At 37.6% G+C, this 24,790-nt stretch overlaps 1 protein-coding gene across 4 annotated transcripts in view; it reads right to left on the bottom strand.

Annotated features, from left to right (window-relative positions):
• The window catches only part of NEO1 (neogenin 1), a 261,042-nt gene that overhangs the window by 115,727 nt on the left and 120,525 nt on the right, over positions 1 to 24,790 (bottom strand). For all 4 annotated transcript variants that reach the window (XM_025390047.1, XM_025390048.1, XM_025390051.1 and 1 more), the window contains 2 exons: positions 6,779 to 6,933; positions 4,886 to 5,006 (listed from right to left, as the gene is read on the bottom strand). In XM_025390047.1, coding sequence (XP_025245832.1) covers positions 4,886 to 5,006; positions 6,779 to 6,933 — 276 coding nt within the window. The remainder of the gene's footprint in view (positions 1 to 4,885; positions 5,007 to 6,778; positions 6,934 to 24,790) is intronic.

The raw sequence follows: 24,790 nt of genomic DNA, 5'->3' as shown, positions 1-24,790 counted from the left end.
GAAATCAGAAGGTTTTCCGCCCCTCCCCCACTGGTTTGAGGCTTAAAGGGGAAGGGTCTGAGTAAATGGTAAGGCCTTTGTCCTGTCTCCCAGGCACAAAGGCCGCTCTGCATCACTCTCTCTCTCTCTGCAGCCGCAGATCATCACTTCCTTCATCCCTATACCACAGAGATGGCTTTCTGTAGTCTCCTGCTTTTGCCTCCTCTTAATTGGGAGTACTCTGTGGAGCCCCAAGGAAAAGTGCTTGCAAGAAAGTATAAACTCCCTTTCTGTCCGAGGCCCCCATACATTCCAAACTAGGCCATAGTTGGCCTTGTAGTTAAAGGCCTTTTAATTACAACTCTTAAGAGTTTTCCTCTTACTCACTTTTATGGTAGTTGTCTCTTTCTCTTGTGTTCTGCCAAAAGTGAAACAATGCATACGAGCCATGCCTTTGAGGGGGTTGCATGGGGAGGGTTGTCCTTTTTGGAATTTAGGTTATTTGGTTGCTGATACGGTTTGGCTGTGTTCCCACCCAAACCTCACCTTGAATTGTAGCTCCCATAATTCCCAAGAGTTGTGGAAGGGACCTAGTGGGAGATAAATGAATCATGGGGGTGGTTCCCCCCATACTGTTCTTGCGGTAGTCTCACAATATGATGATTTTTATAAGGGGTTTCCCCTTTCACTTGACTCCCATTCTCTCTTGCCTGCCACCATGTAACATGTGCCTTTTGCCTTCTGCATGATTGTGAGGCCTCCCCAGCCATGTGGAACTGTGAGTCCATTAAACCTGTTTTCCTTTATAAATTACCCAGTCTCAGGTATGTCTTTATCAGCAGTGTGAAAATGGACTAATACATTTCCTTTGCATGTTCAGCTCTCTGCTGGGCTCAAGAAAACTTATGACGTTGTAGCTTACTAAGCTCTTCTTGTGGTGAGAGTGGGATTTTCTTTATGTACCTCTTTATATCCTAAACAGAAGTGGAAATCTCCTTCCACTTTGATCTGCCTTCCTTTTCTATTTGTGTAAAAGTGTCACCATTTTTCTAGTGATATGGTTTGGCTGTGTCCCCACCCAAATCTTATCTTAATTTGTAACTCCCACAATTCCCATTCCACCTCCCAGTGGAATCACCCAGTGGGAGGTGAGTGAATTACAGGGGTGGGTTTTTCCTGTGTTGTTCTTGTGATAGTGAATGAGTCTCATGAGATCTGATGGCTTGGAAAATGGGAGTTTCCCTGCACAAGCTCTCTCTTTGCCTGCTGCCATCCATGTAAGATGTGACTTGCTCCTCCTTGCCTTCCACCATGATTGTGAGACTTCCCCAGCCATGTGGAACTGTAAGTCCCATTAAATCTCTTTCTTTTGTAAATTGCCCTGTTTCAGGCATGTCTTTATCAGCAGCGTAAAAACGGACTAATACACCTAGTTACCCAGAACTTGGGTAGACCTTGAAAGTATGTCTGACTTCTCTATAACAATGTTTAATGTTCAATCAGTTGATAGTCTCAATCAGATAAATCACTAACACCTCTGATATAGTTTGGATATTTGTCCCTGCCCAAATCTCATGTGAAAAGGTAATCCCCAATGTTGGAGGTGGAACCAGGTGGGAGGTGTTTGGGTCATGGGGAAAGATCCCTCATGGCGTGGTGCTGTCCTTGAGATAGTGAGTTCTCACAAGATCTGGTTGTTTAAAAGTGTGTGGCACCCCCCACCTCACTCTCTTGATCCTGGTCTTGCCATGTGAGATGCCTGCTCCCCTCTTGCCTTCCACCATGATTGGAAGCTTCCTGAGGCCTCCCCAGAAGCCAGGCAGATGCCAGCACCATGCTTTCTGTACAGCCTGCAGAACTGTGAGCCAACTAAACCTCTTTTCTTTATAAATTACCTAGCTTCAGGTATTTCTTTATAGCAATGCCAAGAACAGACTAACACAATCTCCTTAGTAGGATCTTTTTCCACTGATTTCTCTACTATAAGTACTTATCATCTCACAATGGCCTCTTACAACTTTTCCTTCAACCAGCTTGTACTCTGTCTTCCTCTAAACCTGACTTTACCATCATACTCATTACATATGGCATTGTTTTTATTATTTATAATCATGCATTCTGATCCTATTCTGCTGTTAAAGGCTACCTTCCTATAGGAACAGGTCTTCTATTGTATTTCCATACTGATCCAGGTCTTCCTTTGAATCAACATCTAGAAATCTTATAATTCAAGGCCTATTACAAAGGGGACATCTTACACGAAAAAGTTCCCTGATCACACAGACAAAATTCCTCTCTTCTGAACTGTATGCTGCTTTATTTATGCATCTGGACTGGTATTCAAGTTGTATACATCTCTTACATCCCTTATTAAATTGTAAACTCTAAAAAAGCAGAACTCAGATCTAACAAGTTACTGTATTCCTTCTTTTAGCTTTCCTGCATAAATATTTATCTTGCAAATCAAAACAGCAAAATAGAAAACACAATAACATGACACTCTCCTTCTTATAATCTATGCATCTTTAATGCATGCCCAATAACAACACTAAAAAATTTCATCAGTTCATAAAACACTATTATCAAAAAGAGAGAAGCAAATACACTATGACTACAATTTTTACACTATCCAAATATTTTCAGAGGAAAGCCCAATTAGGATTAGTTTAGGAACTTCCTGGCATACTTACCATTTCTACTATTAAAGTTAGATTTGTAACAGTAATCTCAAACACAAATATACTGAAGTGCCTTTGCTTAGTACCATGTAAATAAATATATCCCAAATAGCCATGAGGTTTACTAAGAAGAGTCACTGCCGCAAGTAAAAAGAAACAAGCCTATCTACTTCACTAATTCAGCTAGTGCCTTATTTGGTAATTGTACTCAGGCATTTCACCAAGATGGAAAAATGGCATGCTTCTACTAAAATCATTTCCAATAAACAGGGGAGGGTATTTATAAACCTAAGAAGAAAAAAAAGCAGTTCTAATATTTTATGCTTTTCTGTAACAGCACTCTCAAGTATAGTTTTCAAAAAACAGCACATAAAAATCCTACACATATGCCATGTTAGTGAAAAGCCAGAGTAGGGGCCATCTTTGCCAATTAGCTTCCCTGGCCAAACTACAATCATCAGAGAAATTCTTCCAGGAGGCACACCAATACCTGATTGTATTTGACTTGAATAAAAGATCAGATGTCTAAAGTGGCATCGTTTTCATGTATTTTTGAGAAATGCTCAAAATGAAAAATGTTTTAGTAGCTAAAACGAATAAATAATGCACCCAACAGATACCCTTATCAATTTAACACAGAACTGTTATCCAATAATTCAACTTCCAGTAATTTAGTATAATAATCACATAAAAAGTTCAATACATCATTGTTTATAGTAGGAAAAAACAGGTGACAATCTAAATGTTAACCAATATAAAATCTGTTATGTAAAACAGAGTGTGTGTGTATATATATATATATTATTTAATAATAAACAATATTGATGCAGATCAACTGTTGGCATAGAAAGATGTATACAGCAATGCTGTTGCAAGAAAACAGGAAATTATAAAACCATACACAGTATATCCAGGTGGTAGGATCTGGAGTGTGTACCAGTTATCAATTTACTGCCTCTCAGCTCCAAATTCTGATTTCATTGCCTATGCTGCAGAAACAGAGCCACGTCCTTTATATACTTCTCCTTTGCCAGCTGGCATATGTATTAAACTTTATCAATAAGAAGGCAATGGAGATACGGTACAGAAGAAAGGCGTTTCCTTCCTGGTTCTAGTGTACTACCCTGGCAGGCTCCTATAGCCCGCAGCTTCCCCTTACACCTGATCCACTGGGTGGTTTTGCAGCAGAATGCCTCCAGTGAGACACCTCTCTGTGAACAGCTTTCCCTAACCCTCCAGAAAGGAGATTTTGAGCAAGTTTAGAGAGCTAAACACCACATCAACTTCTCTGCCATCCAGTAAGTTACACTGTCTCCAACAGGATCTGGACCTCAACCTTAGAAAGAGGGGCCTCTTCCTGAGGGCTCTATCTCAGATCTAGGGGTTCTAGTTGCTCCTGACAGTTGCCATTCTTACATTGTCTAGAGTTCTCTTTACTTCTCACTAGTCAAACTTTTGTTACTCCAATCCCAGTATCAACGTTAATTCCTTCTATTAAACCTCTGCTCAAATTCCAGTGTGGATTCCCTAATTTGACATACAGGATGGATTTTTTTTCTTTATACTTTTCATCGTTATCTGAATTTTTAAATAATAAACTTGGTTTTTTGGTGGTAATCAGAAAAGGTAAATTAATTGTATTCTAGTAAAACTAAAAATTTCAATGCAAAATAAATACTAAGTTTTTCTAAGAAATGTGGATCTGATAAACTTGTGCCTATGATTTTAACTTATGTTTGATATATAGTAGTCAGGGTTTTATGAGTGTTGGCTATTTTGTGCCAACAGCCCAGAATTGTCACTTCTATGTAAGCAGAAAACGAGCTCTGCTTCCAAAGTTATTTAGTTTCCTCAGTGTTTGAATGTTATATTTTGTAAGTGTGTTAATAAAAGTGCATAGAATTGGGGAAAAAAAGAAGTTTTTCTTTATAGGACAGAAATATATTTGTGAGATTAAGATGACTAAATTCTTTAAAAAATTAATTTTTTAACACTATAATATTCAGTTTTTCTTTTCTTAGTAAAAATTTCTTTTCAACATTATCCAAAATTGTGCTTCTAGGTAATTTTATGTAATATAAATGATTCAGACTGCTATTCTTTTTCTCTCAGTTATGCCACATATTGGCCTTTACTAGTGGGTCATCAATCATGAGTTATTTGGACTGACGGGTGCTCGTTCATCAAGCACACAGCCTCTATCATCTGACTACTTCAGCCCCTCTTACCATGTTCAAGGATTATCAGTTGGGCTCCAGCTTGTGCATTTCCAACATCATTTTCAGCAATGCACTGATAGAACCCTTCATCTGATTTCACCAGACCCAAAACTTGAAGATTATGTTCCTTCTGAAGAAGAAAAGCATAAATAAAATTTCATGATTTAACTGAGAAATACCAGATCAAAATCTCAAAAATATGCTTTTTGGAGAGAAAAAAAAAAGTAAAGTTTTTATGATTCAATTATTACATATTATCCATCTAAGTACCTGTTAACTCAATCTCATACTAAAGCATTGACAAGGTACCAATTTAACTGAATAGAAGAGTACGTACTGTCATTCACAATGAAGAACTTAACGCATGGAAAGTCATACTCTCACTGTTTGCAAACTTACACCTTTGCTTGGAAAAAGATCTGGCACGCAATACTATCTGACCATAGTTAAGTCCAATTTGTGAATTTAAGGCACTATTTTTTCCTAAGACTATAATATCAATAGTTCTAACAGATTAGACTACAGTAAATTCAATGAAGCCATGTGATCTTTCCTTAAATGAAAAAGTACTATATGAATGTCAACTATTATTATTGGTCCAGAAGCAGTGGCTCACATCTGTAATCCCAGCACTTTGGGAGGCCGAGACAGGAGGATCACTTGAGCCCAGGAGCTGAAGACCAGACTGAGCAACACAGTGAGACTCCATCTCTATAAAAAATACAAAATCGGCTGGTCATGGTACTGCGTGCCTGTAGTTCCAGCTACTCAGGTTGGCAGGAGGATTGCTTAAGCCCAGGAGTTTGAGGCTGCAGTGAGCTATGATCACACCACTGCGTTCCAGCCAGGGTGACAGAGTGAGACTCCATCTTAAAATATATATATATATATATATATATATATATATATTTAACTATTGTTATTAGTATAATAAATATGGTTTAAAAATTTTCTAAAGTTTCCAAATATTGATTTTTAAAAGACTATTTTAGCTATAACAGATTGCTTTGTAATGTTAAATACTTGTGAATTACTTTTTGTAACAGGAGATCATGCATTTCAAAAACAGAAAGCATATTTCTAAGAACGAATTACTTGTACGACAAATTTGTAATGAGATATTATGTCTTTAACAACTATAGTTCTGATCATTTTTATGAATGTCATGTATAGATCTCAAGGTATGTCATTAATCTTTATTACTAAAGCTGGATAATTCTATTACTAAAATGTTAGATATTGATGATAGTATTGGTAGGTAATATCTACAAAGCATTTGCTATATATAAAGTATAGTAAAAGCAATTATGGCTGAGTGTTCTTAAATACATTTGACACTTTTTAAACGCATTTTTAAAAAAGAATCTTTGTAACTATTGTTACAACAATTGTCTGACACTGGGTCATCCTTATTTTGAAGGGTCTGGCATCAGTATATGATTTAGGTTAAGCTTTGTATAGTCAGTTGCATTCTTACATATTATGTTTTTCAAAAGGATCATCTTTTCACACTTCAAGGGGAAGTGTGGAAAGATTTCTGCTTCTTGAACAGAGAGCTGTGGAGACAACTGGGGACACACATACACACACACATGTGTGTGCTAATCATCTGCCAGAAAATGGTGACAGCTGTGTTTCAGAGTACCAGTGTGTTCAAGTAAGAGTCTAGACTCTAGGCTTAGGTAAGCCACTGACTTGCTATGTGATCTTATATAAGCTACCAAAATATTTCTGGGCTCAGCTTTCTCATCAGCCAATGAAGATATTATATTCTATGTGAATTTTTCTATTTCACTTGCAGTACATAAACTAGTATATATAACATAACTGATCTCTTGGTGACTACATTTAAAAATATCTAAAGGTTACAGAAATAAACATACTTCTTTGAGAAATACTTACTACAATCTTAAAGTAATCACTTGGGATAACCATATCCCCATTTTTGACCCACTTCACAGTTGGAGTTGGTTTTCCAGTCACTTCACATTCAAATACAATATCCATAGATTCATGAGCATATATATTAGTAGGCTGCTTCAGGAATTCAGGTTGAGCTTTAAAATAAAAAAGGAAATTAAGACATTAATAAAAATAGAACCAGGCAGCTATTCATATTTCAACCAATTTTTTAAATCATAAAATCCACAGGATTTTTACTCATTATTTGAAACTTCCACATATTTTTGGAAAAGCATAACATACATATATAATAAAAATACATATTAGGAACATAATTATCTCTAAAAAATGATTTGCTGGTACAACTAATTGTTTTAAAAGATAATTTCTGAGTTTCCTTATTTGGAACTATTTACTAAGCTGACTATATTGGAGAAATTAAAAATGTCTAAAAATAAATATTAAAGACTACTTCCCTAAGATTTATACAATTTTCTAAGAGCTATAATTAGAATTCAAAGGTTGAAAAGATTGATAAAACTTTCTTTTTCAGTCAGCTTGATAAGAACAACAACAACAAAAAGTAAAACAAATGTCACATTAGAGTCCTTAAACAGCTCACTCGTGCAACACACTCCTATTACTAAGACCCCTCATTATATGCAATGGTTTTCCAGGGTGATGGAGAAAGGATAATTATATTTGAAAAAGTCTGAATATTCCAGTAGCTCCCTTTCCACATGTACCACAGTTGTAAATTGCTAACTTACAAATAATAGATCACAATATTTTTAATTAGAAGGGCTGAAGTAGATCATCTAGTCCAGCATCCTACTGAATGATGTAATTTCCTATATGACATCCTTGAAAAAGGGTCTTAGTGATCCGTGTTTGAAAAGTGTGAATGACAGGAACTCCCTACATCACAAAGCAGCAAACTCCACTGCAGGCTACTTCTATGAAATAACAACAACAATGGCAACGACAGCAGCTTTATTTACAGTTGACCTAAAATCTGCCCAGCCTGCTGGGATTTTGATTGAGATTGTGTTGAATTTGCGGCAACCTGACATCTTAAAAATATTGTCTTCTTTTCCCTGAACACAGGTTTATCTCACTATTTAAGTCCGATTTCTTTCATAAATGTTTTACAGATATCAGTAAACAAATCTCATTCATGCTTTGTTAGATAAATACTTAGGTATTTCAAATATTTTTGATGCTATTCTAAGTGGTACTTTAAATTTTTAAAAATTTCCAGTTGTTCTCTGCTAGTATGTAGGAATGAAATTGATTTATGTGTATTAACCTTTTATCCTGTGGCCATCCTAAATTCTCTCATTATGAGTTGTATCAGCTTCTGTAAATACAGTTTGGGGATTATCTACATAGACAATCATGCTTGTCTGTGAGTAGAGACAGTTTTATTTACGCCTTTCCAATCTCCCTTTCCTTTTTAAAAAAAGAACTTTTTTAGCCCATTGCACTGTCTAGAGCAGGCCCTGGAGAGAAATCTAAACTAGCTATATAACTTAGGTAAATGAAGAACAACAGTACAGAGAGGAGGTAGAACCCCAGGCAAGCAGAACCTCCCCCAAGGAGGGAAATCATGTATAATCTTAAGAAACAACATACATTCACAGTGATGGAAGATCCAGAAAACATAAATCTGTACAACAAGATGAAATCAGGGAAATCTATTATAGCAAATTTGACTTGATTCTTTCAAACAATGACAAGCCATTTATATTTATTCTTTTGTGAATTATGTATATAAATATGCTGCCGTTTTTCCAATTAGAGTAGTTATAATTTTCTGATCTATATATAATAGCTTTTTGCATAATGAAAGTTATTATTTCAAGGCTCTCAGCTCCAAATCTGTCCTTCTTTGCAGTAGTGGATGTGGACTTTTGTCAGCTGGTGCTTTGTTAACAGCACTGGGGAAACACTGCACAGCAAAGCAGAGTGATGGGCTTAATTTTCATATTGGAGGATGCTCTTCTTTTTGCTCCTATGGTGAGGCTGATTGTGAAAGACCCAATAATGATCACCCTCCTGTAAGTTTCTCTAGCTTACTCCAGCAAGTGGCTTTCTGTGCACCAGCTCTGACACACTGCATCCCATTGGATAGGGTCCTGTACGCCAGCTCCAACTCACGTCATCCCAGTGGGCAACTTTCTGCTTATCATCTGTCCAGCCAACAGCACCCCAGCAGGTGTCTTCTGCACACCAGCTCTGAGGCCTCCCAGCAGGGGATTTCCTGTGCCCCAGCTTTGGCCCATAGCTATGTCCTTTGGCAGCAGCTACACTGTCTCCAACAAGGTCTGAACAACAGTCTTCCTGATTTTCGGATTCTCTCCCTCAGCTCAAGAGGTAGTCATAGCTAATCCCTATATTTACTATTTTTGTATTCTTTAGTGTCCTATTTTGCCCCCTTTTAGTAAGCAGATTTTAATAGTTAATAATTCTTTTTTTTTTTTTTTGAGATGGAGTCTTGCTCTATTGCCCAGGCTGGAGTGCAATGGTATGATCCTGGCTCACTGCAATCTCCGCCTCCCAGGTTCAAACGATTCTTGTGCCTCAGCCTCCCAAGTAGTTGGGATTACAGACATGCACCACCATGCCTGGCTAATTTTTGTATTTTTAGTAGAGACGAGGTTTCACCACGTTGGCCAGGCTGGTCTCGAATCCCTGACCTCAGGTGATCCTCCTGCCTCAGCCTCCCAAAGTGCTGGGATTACAGGTGTGAGCCACCACGACTGGCCATTAATAATTCTTTATATTAAATTTTCTCTGTTCAAAAATGCCTAGTATAGTTTCTGGCTCCTAACTGGGCCCTGACTAATACAGTAAGCTATGAACCCCTTGTCTTCATGCTGCCAATATTTGTTTCCTCTTCTGTCTTTAACTTAAGGCATCTATTGTAACAAAGTTTTATGTTTTCATATGGTAAAATGTATAAGTCTTCTCCATTTTAGCATCTGTATTTCACTATTTTTACTCCAAAGGCTTTCCCTTCTTCTGTACTATAACAATATTCACTTGTATTTTCTTCTACTATTTCTACAAAACAATCTAGACTTACTAAGTATCCAGCTTTACATGTATCTAAGTGGCAAGATCAGTCAATCCAAAAAGAATGACTGATTTGAAAGATTTAATACTAAAATCTGTGTACTCTTGGGGGTTTATTTCAGGACACTAATTGGTTTCATCCATCTGTCTATTCCTGGGCCAGAATCATAAAATTATTATAACTATGCAATATGTTATAATATACGGTGGAACAAATATTCTTCCTTTATTTCCTCAAAGTTTTTCTAACATGTTTGTTTAGTGTTCCACCCCCCAGATAAATTTAGACTCATCTTATGTTAAGTTTGTCTGTTCCTTCTCAAAGTAAACAGACAAACAAGAACTTGGAGTTTTCATCTGAACTGCAATACATTTTAGATGCAGGAAAACTGAACATGTTTGCAATTGTGAGTGTTTCTATTTAGAACAAGGTTACTTAAGAATACTTGTGTTAAATAAAATTTATGGGAGGCTACTAATACGGACTGAGCTTCTACTCTACAGATCAAATCAAACAGACTGAACCAAAGTGAAGTCACTCATGCTAAAGTTGCACATCACCAAACTGAACCTCAGTTATTTATGTGACCTTCTGAGAAATCAGGAGACTGTGTGTGTCAAATCCCCAAATGGGACAGTTTTAGCCATCATAAGAAAGTCCCTTCTGCTTTGACCCTTACAATGAAAGTAATCTGAAGCAACTGATGTTAACCAATCCACTTTGTTTCTTTGTTACTCCTCAAGTTACCCTGCGAAAACTAACTGTTCTGCCTGCCCAGTGTAGTGTTTATCTCTGTTCTTTAGATGAGATGCTGCCTGACTCATGAATTACCATTAAAAGTCATTATATCATTTAACTAAATTTGTAAAACTTTTGTCTTTTGATTCTTGGATATTCTTTGATAATGATTTACTGTAAAGCAGTTGTAAAGGCTAGGAGTCAAGAGACATAAAGTTGAGTTCTGGTTCTACCACTGGACATTTTACTAAATGTGGGTTTCAAACCCCTGGGTTACTAAATAAGGAATTCAACTAGACTATTCCTAAGTACACTAAGATCTTTAGCCAATGATTTATAACTTTAACATATATCTTTGATGTATGATAATTAACACAGCAAAACTAACATTCATAAGTGCTTTCCACTTACAACCATTTAGTTCCCACAACAATTCTATTATGTAGTTATTATTATATTATTTCCATTTTATAGACAAGGACACTAATACACAGAGAAGCTAACTCCATAGCATAAGGCTTAGTCAGTGACAGATCTGGATTTTGAACCTAGGCAGTCTGACTCCAAAACCTAAATTCTTTTTAAAAAACTTTTTATTTAAGAGAATAGAATAAATCCCACATACCTATTATGTTGATTCAACAATTATCAAGTCATGGTCAATACTGATTCATCTATGCCTTAATCCATTCCATTCCCAACCTCTACCCTACACACATTATTTTGAAAGCAAACTCCAGGTATTACATTATTTCACATATAAATATTTGAGTACCTCTATAAGCCAAGAACTCTCATTTCTAAACATAACCATACCATTATCAGGCTAGTATCTAAAATAATTTATTGGCCGGGTGCGGTGGCTCACACCTGTAATCCTGGCACTTAGTGGGGCTGAGGCGGGCGATCACCTGAGGTCAGGAGTTCAAGACTAGCTTGGTCAACTTGGCAAAACCCTGTCTCTATTAAAAATACAAAAATTAGCCAGGCATGGTGGCTCATGCCTGTAGTCCCAGCTACTCAGGAGGCCGAGGCAGGAGAATCGCTTGCACCCAGGAGGCGGAGGTTGCAGCAAGCCAGGATTGTGCCACTGCACCCCAGCCTGGGTGACAGAGCAAGACTCTGTCTCAAATAATAATAACAGTAACAACAATAATAATTTCTTAGTATCACCTATTACTCAGTTGGTATTCACATTTCACTAATTGGCCAATGTTCTCACTCTGTTGCCCAGACTGGAGTGCAGTGGCGTGATCATGGCTCACTGCAGCCAAGACTTCCCAGACTCAAGTAATCCTCCTGCCTCAGCCGCTCAAGTAGCTGAGACTACAGGAACACACTACCACACCCAGCTAATTTTTTGATTTTTTTGTACAGAGGAGGTCTCACTATGTTGCCCAGGCTAGTCTCAAACTCCTGGGCTCAAGTGATCCTCCTACCTCAGCCTCCCAAAGTGCTAGGATTACAGGTGTGAGTCACTGCGTCTGGCCTGTGTTCTTAAAAATGATCTACTTTATTCAAATTGGGCAAACAAGATGCATTCACTGGTGTTAATTTGTTTCTTATGGGTTTTTTTTTTTTTTTTTTTTTGTATCTGCAGATTCCTCTTTATCTTTTATGTGAAATTTGTTTAAGAAACCAAGTCATTTGTAATATAAGGTTTCCCTGCAATCTGTCTTTGGTGACTACATTGCCATAGTGGTATTTAACACGTTATTTCTGAAAGCTCACAGTTAAATGTAGAACCTTGATTGGAGTCAGGCTAGTTTCCCCCCTCCCCACCCCCGAGACTACTTCATAGGCAGTTCCATGTGCATCTATCAGGAGGTTCATCATGTGTGTCTATCTGTCTTTTGGTGACGTTAACAGCCTTTGGTTATCACTGCCCATCAGGCAGTGCAAAATAGTAATACTCTACTCATTCTATAAAGAGAAATATCCCCTACATTACTTACTATTATATCCCCTCAATTATTAGGATAACCCCACAATTATTTGGTTATCCTAAAGGACAGTTCTTTGAAAAGGGGCAGAATAAATGCTTGATTTTTTCCCCTTCACTTACGTTTTCAAAACAATGAGCTGGTTTTCTAATATCCTCTCCCAAAGGTGATTGCTGAGGATTTTTCGTTTAAGTATTAAGTGCCCTTAGTTAAAGATATATTTGGTTAGTTTCAATTTACTGAAGTTATTATTCTTTTGATTCTTAAACTATCCCATATTTGACCAATGGAGGAAACCTGAACACAGTGAAAGCTCCTGAGTCCTTTTTCACACAACTCTACTGGTCTTCAGTTTATGGTCATTGCTCTGAGGCCCTTTTTGTGGACAAAGTCAGCAATTCTGTATTTTTTAAGTATAAACTTCATCATGATTTTCTACTAATATTTCCAATTAAGTCTAAGACTGTAGGTGTTAGCTGAATCTTCTTAATTTTACATCTGTATTTTTCTCTCAAGCCAAAAATCTCTGTTCTCAATGACACTAACATAATTACTCATTTACTTTATCCTACACCCATGGTCTCAGAATAAACATTTGTACCAACAATATGATAACAGAAAACAACTGAATATTTTTTGCAGTTGTGTCCTTAGAGTAAATCCCATTAGGTACAGTATAGTCCAATTACAATTTTAAATTTATATGGAATTATAATTCCACATACTTAGAATTTACTTAGAATTGTAACTTTCTGTGTGGCTATATTACCAACTGGATATACCTTTGGAGTCACCTGTTTCATTTTACTTTCCATTTTCAGGAACTACTTTGTAAATGTTTAAATCTATAAAGACAAGGTATATTCAAACAAACCTACATACCTTCTAACCCTGTTTCTCTCATCCTATTTCCTCCTTTACCCTATTGGTAAATTTATAGTTTATTATTCCATTATGAAAATTATAAGCACATACCCACACCCACAATTTGTCCCCACTCCTCTTATTTAGATTATAAATGATAGCATACTAATTTTTTTCTGTCTTCAAAGCCTATACTCTTAACTACTAAGGTACCATGTTTCCAAGGAATTAACATATTCCTTGAGTCTAAAGAACTGAAAGAACTGAGGCTCCCCCTAGGGCAGAGTAAGTAATTACTCTGGAAAACACAGCAAAATCCTCTTAAAAAAAAAAGGGGGGGGGGGATAATTTCAGTATGCATTTTTAGTAAACAGACTTTCACAGACTATTAGAAAAAAAACCATCATAAGCAATGTTCAATTAATGATTACTTTCCCTTTCATTAATTATAAAATAATGCCCTTAAAATGTTCTCTGGATTTTAACTACTCTGTAGATAGCATTCACACCAATTAAACACAACGTAAGAGCAGATGTTTGTGGCTGGGAAGTTAAATTGATAACCAGAGAACAAATGAGTCAATTACCATAAGAAAATAAGTGTTGTAATGGAAGATTATGCATTTTGTTACCAAAGAGATAATTAAGCTTCAAATCCTCTTTGACAGCTCCCTATCCCTTCAAATGCCATCATCATTTCAATAATAATTTTAATTGCTAAATGTACAAGTAGAATTTAATACTAAAATATATTATACTTGCAAAATTCTTTTACTAGAAACATCACTTAATTCCATCACTGTTACATAATGCTGAAAATTGCCATTTAATTAAAATAGAAAACAATACAGGGCCAACACCAATGTTTCAAGGTTACTTTATTATGCTATGATTTGGAAGATAACCATTTTCATTTACAGTAGCTCTGAACTGTTGGAGTTTCTATTGTTTCCTTTTAAAGGTTTATGGATTGAAATTCTTATTAAGCTCTGTAAGCAGAGAAAGAAATAAATTTTTTCCATTTTATGTTAAAACTGCTTCTTTTCTGTAATTCACAAATTTACATCTTACATTGTTAAAAACAAAAACAAAAACAAAAAAACCCAACAAATAGAAACCAAGCATATAACAGTGTGAAATCCCTTCAAGAATTTTGTTTGACAGTCTAATCACAAATTTGCTATTGGTACTGACTCAACTAACAAAGCAAGAATATATTTGAATCCTCCGACATTTCTTGAGAAAGCTTCCCATTCCAATGAAGGTGAATAGGCTTCTCCTTAACCTCCAGGAGAAATAGGTGACATCATAACTGAAATAATATTATAACAATGTTTCCACTTGACTATGAAATTATATTTCTCTCCTTTCATCCCAACCTTGCCCCTAGTCTCATTGTTTTTTCCTTACCCTAACCCTCAATTTAGTTAACAGGCACTCAGCCATCTGATCCTAATTAAAAGTACTTCTTCGTCAGCACGGTGGCTCATGCCTGTAATCCTAGCACTTTGGGAGGCCAAGTCAGGTGGATCACTGGAGGTCAGGAGTTCAAGACCAACCTAGCCAACACGGTGACACCCCATCTCTACTAAAAATACAAAAATTAGGCGGATGCTGTGGTGCATGCCTATAATCCCAGTTACTTGGGAGGCTGAGGCAGGAGAATCAACTGGGAAGCAGAGGATGCAGTGAGTCCAGACTGTGCTACTGCACTCCAGCCTGGGCACTAGAGGGAGACTCCATCTCAAAGAAAAAAAAAAAAGTATTTCCTTAAAGAAGCATTTCCTGACACAGAGTCCCTCACTTTTCCCTGTTTTTAGCCCTTGACTGTCCTATTTACTATCGAAATCCCAGTGGCCTACACCATAATAGGTGCTAAGGCATATCAGAATTTTTTCCAAGGATTCTCAAGTTTCTTAAGGATTCGATGTTTTGTGTTGTTTCTCCTAAGTCCACTCTTGAGTGTCTGACTTTCTGCATGAATTTTAAATTTTGCTTTTAAATGTTTATGATGACGTAAAATTTTAATGAACATGAAATTTCAGCACTAACATTTGTGCTCATGTTTACATGTTAGCTCTGTGATCACATGATTTAATTCTAATGCAATATTCCTCAAACTTGGAATCTTAGGGTCTAAAGCTCTTAACTTTGAAAAACTGTACTCTATATATTAACTTTTATTTTGAAAAATTCACAAAAACCTTTATTAAATATAGGCTCCACTTCTTTAACAATGTTAAACATACTTAATCTTTGCTTGATGTCTCAATATTGTATGTATACACAACATCTAACTTATCCATTCATTCATCATCGTACACTTGGGTTGTTTCCATGTTTCAGTTATTGTGAATAATGTAGCTGTGAATATGGGTGTAGAAATATATTTCTGAGACCCTACTTTCAATTCTTTTGAACATGCACCTGAGATGGAGCACCCTTGAGGGGCCTATGGGCCTCCCCCGCCCCCAGCATGGAAATAAAGGAAAATCTTGAGTTCCTTCAAGAGAAGTTCCAGGCACCTAGCTGGCCCTGAGAAGCAAATGAGCAACTTGATAAGCAAGAGGGTAACAGCAGCTTAAAACAATAGCCAAGGAAGTTAGAGTGGTGGGATGTTTGGTTCCCTATAGAAACTAAAGGTAACATCTTAACACATGTCCCTGGCTTGTTTTTCAGAAACCTGAACCCCACCAAATGGATCTGTTGGCATGTAAACCTCAGATAAGGGGGAACTGAGGACTGAACATCTTTGTCCTAAAGTTCTTCCTGAGGGACTTGGGAAAAGTCACACCCATGAGCCAGAGCTAATATTCTTTTCTGCTGACCCTCAAATTTTAAAACAAAACTTCTCTCCCTTAATGAATTGCAAATCAGAAAATCTACCTATGACCTGTAAATCCCACTTCAAGATTTCCTGCCTTTTTAGGCCAAACCAAGGTATAACCTCCATGTATTGCCTTATGATTTTGCCTGTAACTTCTACATTCCTGAAATTTTCCCCTGCTTTTGTAAACCCTTGCTTGCAAGCCATTGGAGAGTTCAGGTCTTAAGCATGAGTTACCCGATTCTCCTTGTTTAGTGCCCTGCAATAAACATCTCCGTTTCTCTTGCTGCAATCCCAATGTCAGCGTTTAGCTTTGCTGCACTGGGTGGGCAGATCGAAGTTCAGTTTGGTAACATGCCCAGAACAGGAACTGTTAGTTCAAATGCTAATTCTAGTTTTTCATTTTTTTTTTTTTCTTTTGAGGTGGAGTCTCGCTCTGTCGCCCAGGCTGGAGTGCACTGGCGCCATCTCGGCTCACTGCAAGCTCCGCCTCCCGAGGTTTACGCCATTCTCCTGCCTCAGCCTCCCCAGTAGCTGGGAGGGACTACAGGCGCCCGCCACTGCGCCCGGCTAGTTTTTCGTACTTTTTAGTAGAGACGGGGTTTCACCGTGTTAGCCAGGATGGTCTCAATCTCCTGACCTCGTGATCCACCCATCTCGGCCTCCCAAAGTGCTGGGATTACAGGCTTGAGCCACCGCACCCGGCTCTAGTTTTTCATTTTTTAAGAAGCCACCATACTTTTTACCAGCGACTATGCTTTTTGCTGTACCAAAAGTGCAAAAGGGTTCCAATTTCTTCATATCCTTACCAACACTTGCTATTTTTTTTTTTTTTTTGAGTCGGAATCTCACTCTGTCACCCAGGCTGGAGTGCAGTGGCGCGATCTCGGCTCACTGTAAGCTCCGCCTCCCGGGTTCGCGCCATTCTCCTGCCTCAGCCTCCCGAGTAGCTGGGACTACAGACGCCCGCCACCTCGCCCGGCTAATTTTTTGTATTTTTAGTAGAGATGGGGTTTCATTGTGTTAGCCAAGATGGTCTGGATCTCCTGACCTCATGATCCGTCCACCTCGGCGTTGGCCTCACAAAGTGTTGGGATTACAGGCGTGAGCCACCGCGCACGGCCGCTATTTTCTGTTTTTAGAGAGGAGCCATCATAGCAGGTATGGGGGTGGTATCACAGTACTGAGAGAGGATAAAGGAATAAACCGGTAAGGTAGGCAGTTAGGGTGGGTCCTCAGTTGAATTATTTCAAACAGAACCACCTGAAAAATCAAGCTGCAGGCACAGAAAAGGGAACTTGCATAGGAGGGCTTGCCTAAGGCATGTCCATAGCCCACAGGTAAAAAAAGGCTACACAGGTGACTTGCCCAGACATGCCCACAATGGAAAATCCCATCTCCTGACACATGTGCAGCAAGGGGAACAAAGCAATGTGCAGTAACTCAAGCTAAGGGCCTGCATGTGCATTAGGAGGACGGGGTGGAGCTGTCAGAAATTTGCACCTTATGTAAATGAGATGCCCAGCTCTCAACGGTTTCTTATTAAAAGCCTTTGCATTCAACTGTAAAAACGGCAACCCTCTTCTGGGTCCCCTCTCTGCTGCGGAGAGCTTTCTTCTTTCACTTATTAAAACTTTTGCTCCAACCTCACCCTTTGTGTCCACGCCCCTTAATTCTCTTGGTCACTGAGACAAAGAACTCTGAACTCCAGGTGATACCTCACAAGACACTGCTACATTATAGTGCATTGGCAAGACTCTAACAATACCATATATGTTTTTGTACCATTTGATTTTTTACCACGCTTGTTGACTATTTAAGAAAATTACTGACTACAGGATGGTTTGAATTTACCTGCTCTCTGATTCTCCCTACTGTTCTACAGTTGGTATTTTTCTGTTAACTGGCAGTATCGTTTTCTTTCTTTTCTCCATCTCTCTACTTTCCTTTTTATCATTTTCAAATTTAAGAAGGTGAAAATTACTCAGTATAAAAGGTGTACAGAACATAGAAAACATAAAGCCTCCCCTTTATCAAGCTTCAAACCACCTGTCAATACTAGTACCCTCCTTAGACAGAAATACTATTCATATTTTTGGTGTTTGAACTGTCCAAACATTTTTCTATGTATTTAAAACACATCACACATACACACACACATACTTGTTTTTAAAATATAGACTGTAGTCTAGGCAACATAGTGAGACCCCTCATCTCTACAAAAAATAAAAATAAAAAAATAAAAAATTGGCCAGGCATGTGGAACATGCCTACAATTTCAGTCACTCAGGAGGTGAAGGCAGGAGACTGCTTGAGCCCAGGAGTTCGAAGCTGCTGTGAGCTATGATTATACCATTGCACTACAATCTGGGCAACTTAGCAAGACCCCCACCTCTAAAAAATAAAATAAAATATAGACTGAGTCAACCAATAACTAATTTTCTGCAACTTGTATTTCTCTCTTAATAATACTGCATATTAGTATACATGTAGCCACATATATAGCATAGTAGGTCAATGGTATGACCATATCCCAATGTAATTATTCTCCTATTAATGCACACTTAAGGTTACTTTTCATTTTTCTACTACAGGTAAATGCTGCAATATGCACCCTTGTACATATCTTTGTATGCATGTGCAAGGATTTTAGAACAGATTCTCAAAGGGAATAAGTAAGTCAAGGTGTTTTTGTATTTTAGATTTTGATAAATATTACCAAAGGCTGTACTAATTTCATATTCCTGTCAGAGAGTAACTATCAATGAAGCTATTCAACATTCTACTGCACGTCCTAGCTAATTTAATGAAATAAGAAAAAGAGGTTGGGCGTGGTGGCTCATGCCTGTTAATTCCAGCATTTTGGGAGGCTGAGGCAGGTAGATTACTTGAGGTTAGGAGTTCAAGACCACCCTGGCCAACAAAGTGAAATCCCGTCTTTACCAAAAATACAAAAAATTACCCGAGTGTGGTGGCATGTGCCTGTAATCCCAGCTACTTAGGAGGCTGAGACAGGAGAATCGACTGAACCCAGGAAGTGGAGGTTGCAATGGACCGAGATCGATTGTGCCATTGCACTCCAACCTGGGTGACAGAGCGAGACATCGTCTCAAAAAAAAAAACAACACACAAACCAATAATAATAATAATTAGCTGGATGTGGTGGTGGGTGCCTGTAATCACAGCTACTTGGGAGGCTGAGGTGGGAGAATCGCTTGAACATGGGACGTGGAGGTTGCAGTGAGCTGAGATTGCACCACTGCACTCCAGCAGCCTGGGCAACAGAGTGAGACTCTGTCTGAAAAATAAATAAATAAATAAAAATAAAAAAAGAAAAGAAATAAGAAAAAGAAACAAAATACAAATACAGGAAAAGGGTTGGAGAAATCCACCCTCGCCCCTACCACACACATCATGGCAATGACTGTGTACTTAGAACATTCAAGAAAATCTCTCTTGCCTGGAGAAATTCCAATGTGCATTACTGTACTATCTGTAGTGGGGAGGGACTCCAATGACTTCATGAACAGGAATAATAATTACACAAACTGCAATAGGTCTAAAGCATATGTTACAGCCTTCCCACTCAAAGTGTAGTACAGGACCAACAGTACTGGCATCATCTGGGAGCTTATTAGAAATACAGAATCTCTGTTTCCCCACCCCAAACCCTCTGAATCGATTTCAGCACTTTAACAAAATCTCCAGGTGGTTTGCAGGCACATTAAAGTTTGATAAACATCGCTTTTGGGCATTTAAATACTGACTATAGTCCTATATGTACAAACAGAGAGAAATTTAAATACAATAATGTCAAAAGGCAATTTGCAGAGCAAACTAGATGATACAATAACTGCTAATGAAAAAGTTATTTTTAGATGTACATGTATGTAAATGCTTTTTGAAGACACCTGTAAGTATACACACTAAACTAGTAACAGTTATCCTCTGAGGAAAGGGGTGGGAATGGGGAAGGGGCAATAAAGGAGGAGGTTTACTTTGTTGATATGGTTTGATTCTTTAATAATGTTACTGTATTACTTAAATAATGTTACTGCATTACTTAAATAATTTTTAAAAGAAAAATAAAAGCCAAAAGAATAAGCTGAAAAACTATTAGAATGAAATATAAATCTCTAGTAAACTAGCAGAATAAATGATTAATATGTTTTTTGTTGTCACATTCTTACGTAACAAAAAAAATTAGAAAATGTAAATCTAAAAACCTAATTCATAGCTACAAAAACAATTAAATAGTTAAGATATATACCTAACACGTAAAGTATAAAACCTTTAGGACGAAAACTATGTAATTTTATTAAGGAAACAAAATATTAAAGAATGGGTTGGTTTGATTCCATCTTGCCTGGCTGTTCTCTCAAGCAATAGTTGTTCATTTCCATCTGCTTTCTCCACCTAAGTGTGTGCCACCACCCCATGGAAGATTCAATGGACATGAACATGAGCCCCCGAGGCCTGAGGACCATGTTTCTCATTGTGAACCAAAGGCTGACAAAGATTACCACCTTAAGGTGGCTAATGATGAAAATAAGCATTGGTTATCTTTAAGAATGGTCAGTTAAGAGGCTGGTGCAACTGATGAACTGCAGATTGTTGACACAGAGACGATGAATTATGAAGGCAGTCGAATTAAAATAATACTGGCAACTGGCCGGGCATGATGACTCACGCCTGTAATCCCAGCACTTTGGGAGGCCAAGGTGGGTGGATCACTTGAGGTCAGGGGTTCGAGACCAGCCTGGCCAACATATTAAACCCAGTCTACTAGAAATACAAAAACTCAAAAATTAGCTGGGCATGGTGATGCACACCTATAATCCCAGCTACTCGGGAGGCATGAGAACCGCTTGAACCCAGGATGTGGAGGTTGCAGTGAGCTGAGATCACACCACTGCACTCCAGCCTGGGCAACAGAGCGAGACTCTGTCTCAAAAAAATAATAATAACAAAATAAAAAATAAAGTAATAGTGGCAACTTTGAACAGCCAATGATTTCCCTTGGGGGCTTTGAAATACTACCACCCGTGGCCTTATGGTTGAAGTGTAGATCAGGGCCCATGTATATCAGAGGACAGCACTTAGTAGCTGGGGAGGAAGGTGGAGAGGCTTAGAAGATCAAGAAGAGGAGGACGTGCAACTCTTAGGTACGTCTGGAGAGCAATCTGCCCCTGGAGTTGGTAGCAAGGTTACCTGGGTTGTGAAGAGGGAAGAGGAGACAAGAATAAGCTCCAGTGAAGAAATCTATATGCGACACTCCAGCCAAAAATGCACAAAAATCAAACCAAAATGGAAAAGATTAAAAACCATCAACACCAAGATCAAAGGATCAAGAATCCTTCAAAAAACAGGAGAAAAAAATAAAAATAAAAAAACCTCCAAAAACACCAAGAGGACCTAGTTCTGTAGAGGACATTAAAGCAAAAATGCAAGCAAGTACAGAAAAAGTTGGTTCTCTTCCCAAAGTGGAAGCCAAGTTCGTCAATTATATAAAGAATTGCTTCTGGATGACTGACCAGGAGGTAATTCAAGATCTCTGGCAGTGGAGAAAGTCTCTTTAAGAACATACATTAAACAGTTTTTAAAAATTTTCCATATTATTTCACTTATGTAACAGTTGATATACAGTTGTCCTTTTTACAATCTAGAGTGAGAATTTTCCCTAATATGTCTGATAAATGTTGTCCAAGTTCCACTGCCAAAAATGTGTTGTCCAAAATGCCTGTTTAGTTTTTAAAGATGGAAATCCACCATTTGCTTGGATTTAAGCATATATGGAATGTTATGATAGAACACAGTAGTAGCAATGGTCAGACATGGAAATGGTGGGGAGACAACAATGTACATATGAAATAACCTTGGCATTTTAATAAGTAGCACTGTTTCTATTCAAAAAAATAATGAAGGCACAATTATAGATACAAATATGTATGAAAATTCTCGTACGATTGAAGTGACATATTAAATCAGGGAAAAGATACGTAACTCAAGAAAAAAATCTTAGAAACTGTAATCACTTGGAAAGAATAATGTTGGATTTATATCTCATTTCTTATACCAAAATAAATTTCATATGTATCAAAAATTTAATGATTAAAACCAAATGCTGCCATAAAAGCACTATAAGAAGACATGAGATTTTTAAAAAATATAATCTTGGAGGGAGGACTAAGTATGACACAAACTCGGAAGCCACAAAAGAAAATTTAAACATATTGGCTTGTGATACTGTGAAATCTGTCTTTGGACTTCATCCTGGTTTCCTGACACAGAGCCTCTAAATCTCCTGGAATTTCCAGGGTGACAGGAGCAACTTTTGTTCTATAATAAGACAAGTCTTGATGGGGTACTTGATAGCCTCTGGATAAGGGCTAATCAACAGCAGAACCAACCATGAGAGGGTTGGAATTTTCAGCTCCCTTCCCCAAACTCCAGAAGGGGAGATGAGTTCAAGGTTCAATTGATCACCAGTGGCCAATGATGTAATCAGTCATGCCTACATAATGAAACCTCCATAGAAACTTATAAGGACAGGGTTCAGGAAAGCTTCTAGGTAGCTGAACACATGCAGGTTCCTGCAGGGTGGTTCCCAGAGAGGACATGGAAAGTCCATGCCCCTTCTCACATATCTTGCCCTGTGCTATTTAACACTTTGTAATATCCTTTATAATAAATGGCTACATTTAAGTAAGCATTTCTCTGAGCCCTGTAAGTCACTCTAGCAAATTAATAAAACCCAACAAGGGTATCATGGGAACCCCAATCTGTAGCTAGTCAGTCAGAAGTTCTGGAGGCCCAGACTTGAGACTACCACCTGAAGAGAGATGGTAGTCTGGTGGTCCTGAGCTCTCAACCTATGAGATATGACACTCTCTCCAATGCCATATCTCCACATGGAAATGGTGAGGAGGCAAGAATATACATATGAAATAAACTCAGTATTTAGTAAGTAGCACTGTTTCTATTAGAAAAATAGAAAGGTAGGTAGTGTCAGAACTGAACTGAATTACAGCACACACAGCTGGTGTCCACTGAAGTACTGCTTGGTGTACGGGGAAATAACCCCCACATTCTGGGGTCACAAAGGTTTTCTGTGTTGAGTAGAAAGTGAAGAATAGGAAAAACAAGAGTTTGGTGTTTTGGGGTTGTTGTATATTCAGGAGGACTACATAGAAAAATAAAAAGTATACATAATTAAAAACTATCATGAAGTAAAAAGACAATGAACGGGGGAAAACAGATAACGGAACTAATTTCCCTAATATATACAAGTTTCAACAAATTAATAAGAAAAAAATTACCAATAAAAACTAAGTAAAAGATATAGACCATGCACAAAATGAAAATACATAGAATTTCCTAATATATGAGAAAAGATGTTGAACCTCACTTATGTAAGTAATATGCAAATAGCACATGTATGAGAAATGGACAGTCTTATATATCTTGGTGATGATATAAATTGATACAATCTTTTACAGGGTAATTTAATAATATCTATAAAAATCTAAATTGTATAAACTCTTTGATACAGCAATTTTACCTCAAGAGATTCATCTATCAGAAACACTTGCACATTTGCATAAAGACATAAGGATATTCCATGAATACTGAAGCAGCAAAAGATAAGGAATCACCAAATAGTAAGCTATTTTAACCATACTCCATCAAGACTGCTGCTGCTTCCATGCTGACTTGACCTTATGCCAGGTCATGATGGAGTGGCTGAAGTCATTTTTGTAATTAAGAGAAGTCAAGAGGAAATTGAGCTACATATACCATTAGTGCGTTTAGTGGGATATATTTATGTGGTTTTTGCCAAAACTTTTGTGTATACCTAAACTGTCTCAGTATAGGACAACTTCCAGGAATACTCCTTCTGCCCACTGTACTAACAGGACCCAACACCGAGACACAAAGGTGTAGAGTCATATTCAAATGACTATATCTTAAACACTGGAGGAAAAGACCAAATTAGCCTTCTATTTACATAGAAAATGACTTACAAAATCACTGACATATGAGGAGACAATGAAATAAAATGCAGCAAAAACAATTATTACAACACATAAGTGTATAAGGTAATATTTTTAAAGTGTTTTTTTCTGGATTTTTTGTAATGTTTGTAGTGTTTATCAGCTTTGAAAAACTAATTTATTGTGCTTTCTTTTCTCGTTCTAAATATCTACTCATTTTGTACATAATTTGGTATTCACTATCTTTTTAAAAAATTTTTTGAGACAGAATATGGCTATAGTTGCCCAGGCAAAACTCAAACTCCTGGGCTCAAGCAATCCTCCTGCCTCAGCTTCCTGAATAGCTAGGATTCCAAGTGTGTGTTACCACACCTCGCTACTCACTGTCTTATACAAGGCCCCCAAAGTAGTTTTCACTGCAGACCTCAAAAAAGCTGGACCTGCTCCTGATGATGACAACCTCTAAGATTGCTTGTTACATCTATTATGCTATTTTTACACACCTCTTTGCTTGAACAGGCATAGAATATCTCTAGAAGGATAAGAAAAAAATAATGATAATGGTTG

Source organism: Theropithecus gelada, chromosome 7a, assembly GCF_003255815.1.
Source record: "Theropithecus gelada isolate Dixy chromosome 7a, Tgel_1.0, whole genome shotgun sequence".
Lineage (NCBI taxonomy): Eukaryota > Metazoa > Chordata > Mammalia > Primates > Cercopithecidae > Theropithecus > Theropithecus gelada.
The sequence above is the reverse complement of the archived record's forward strand: the minus strand, read 5'-3'. Positions and strand labels throughout refer to the sequence as shown.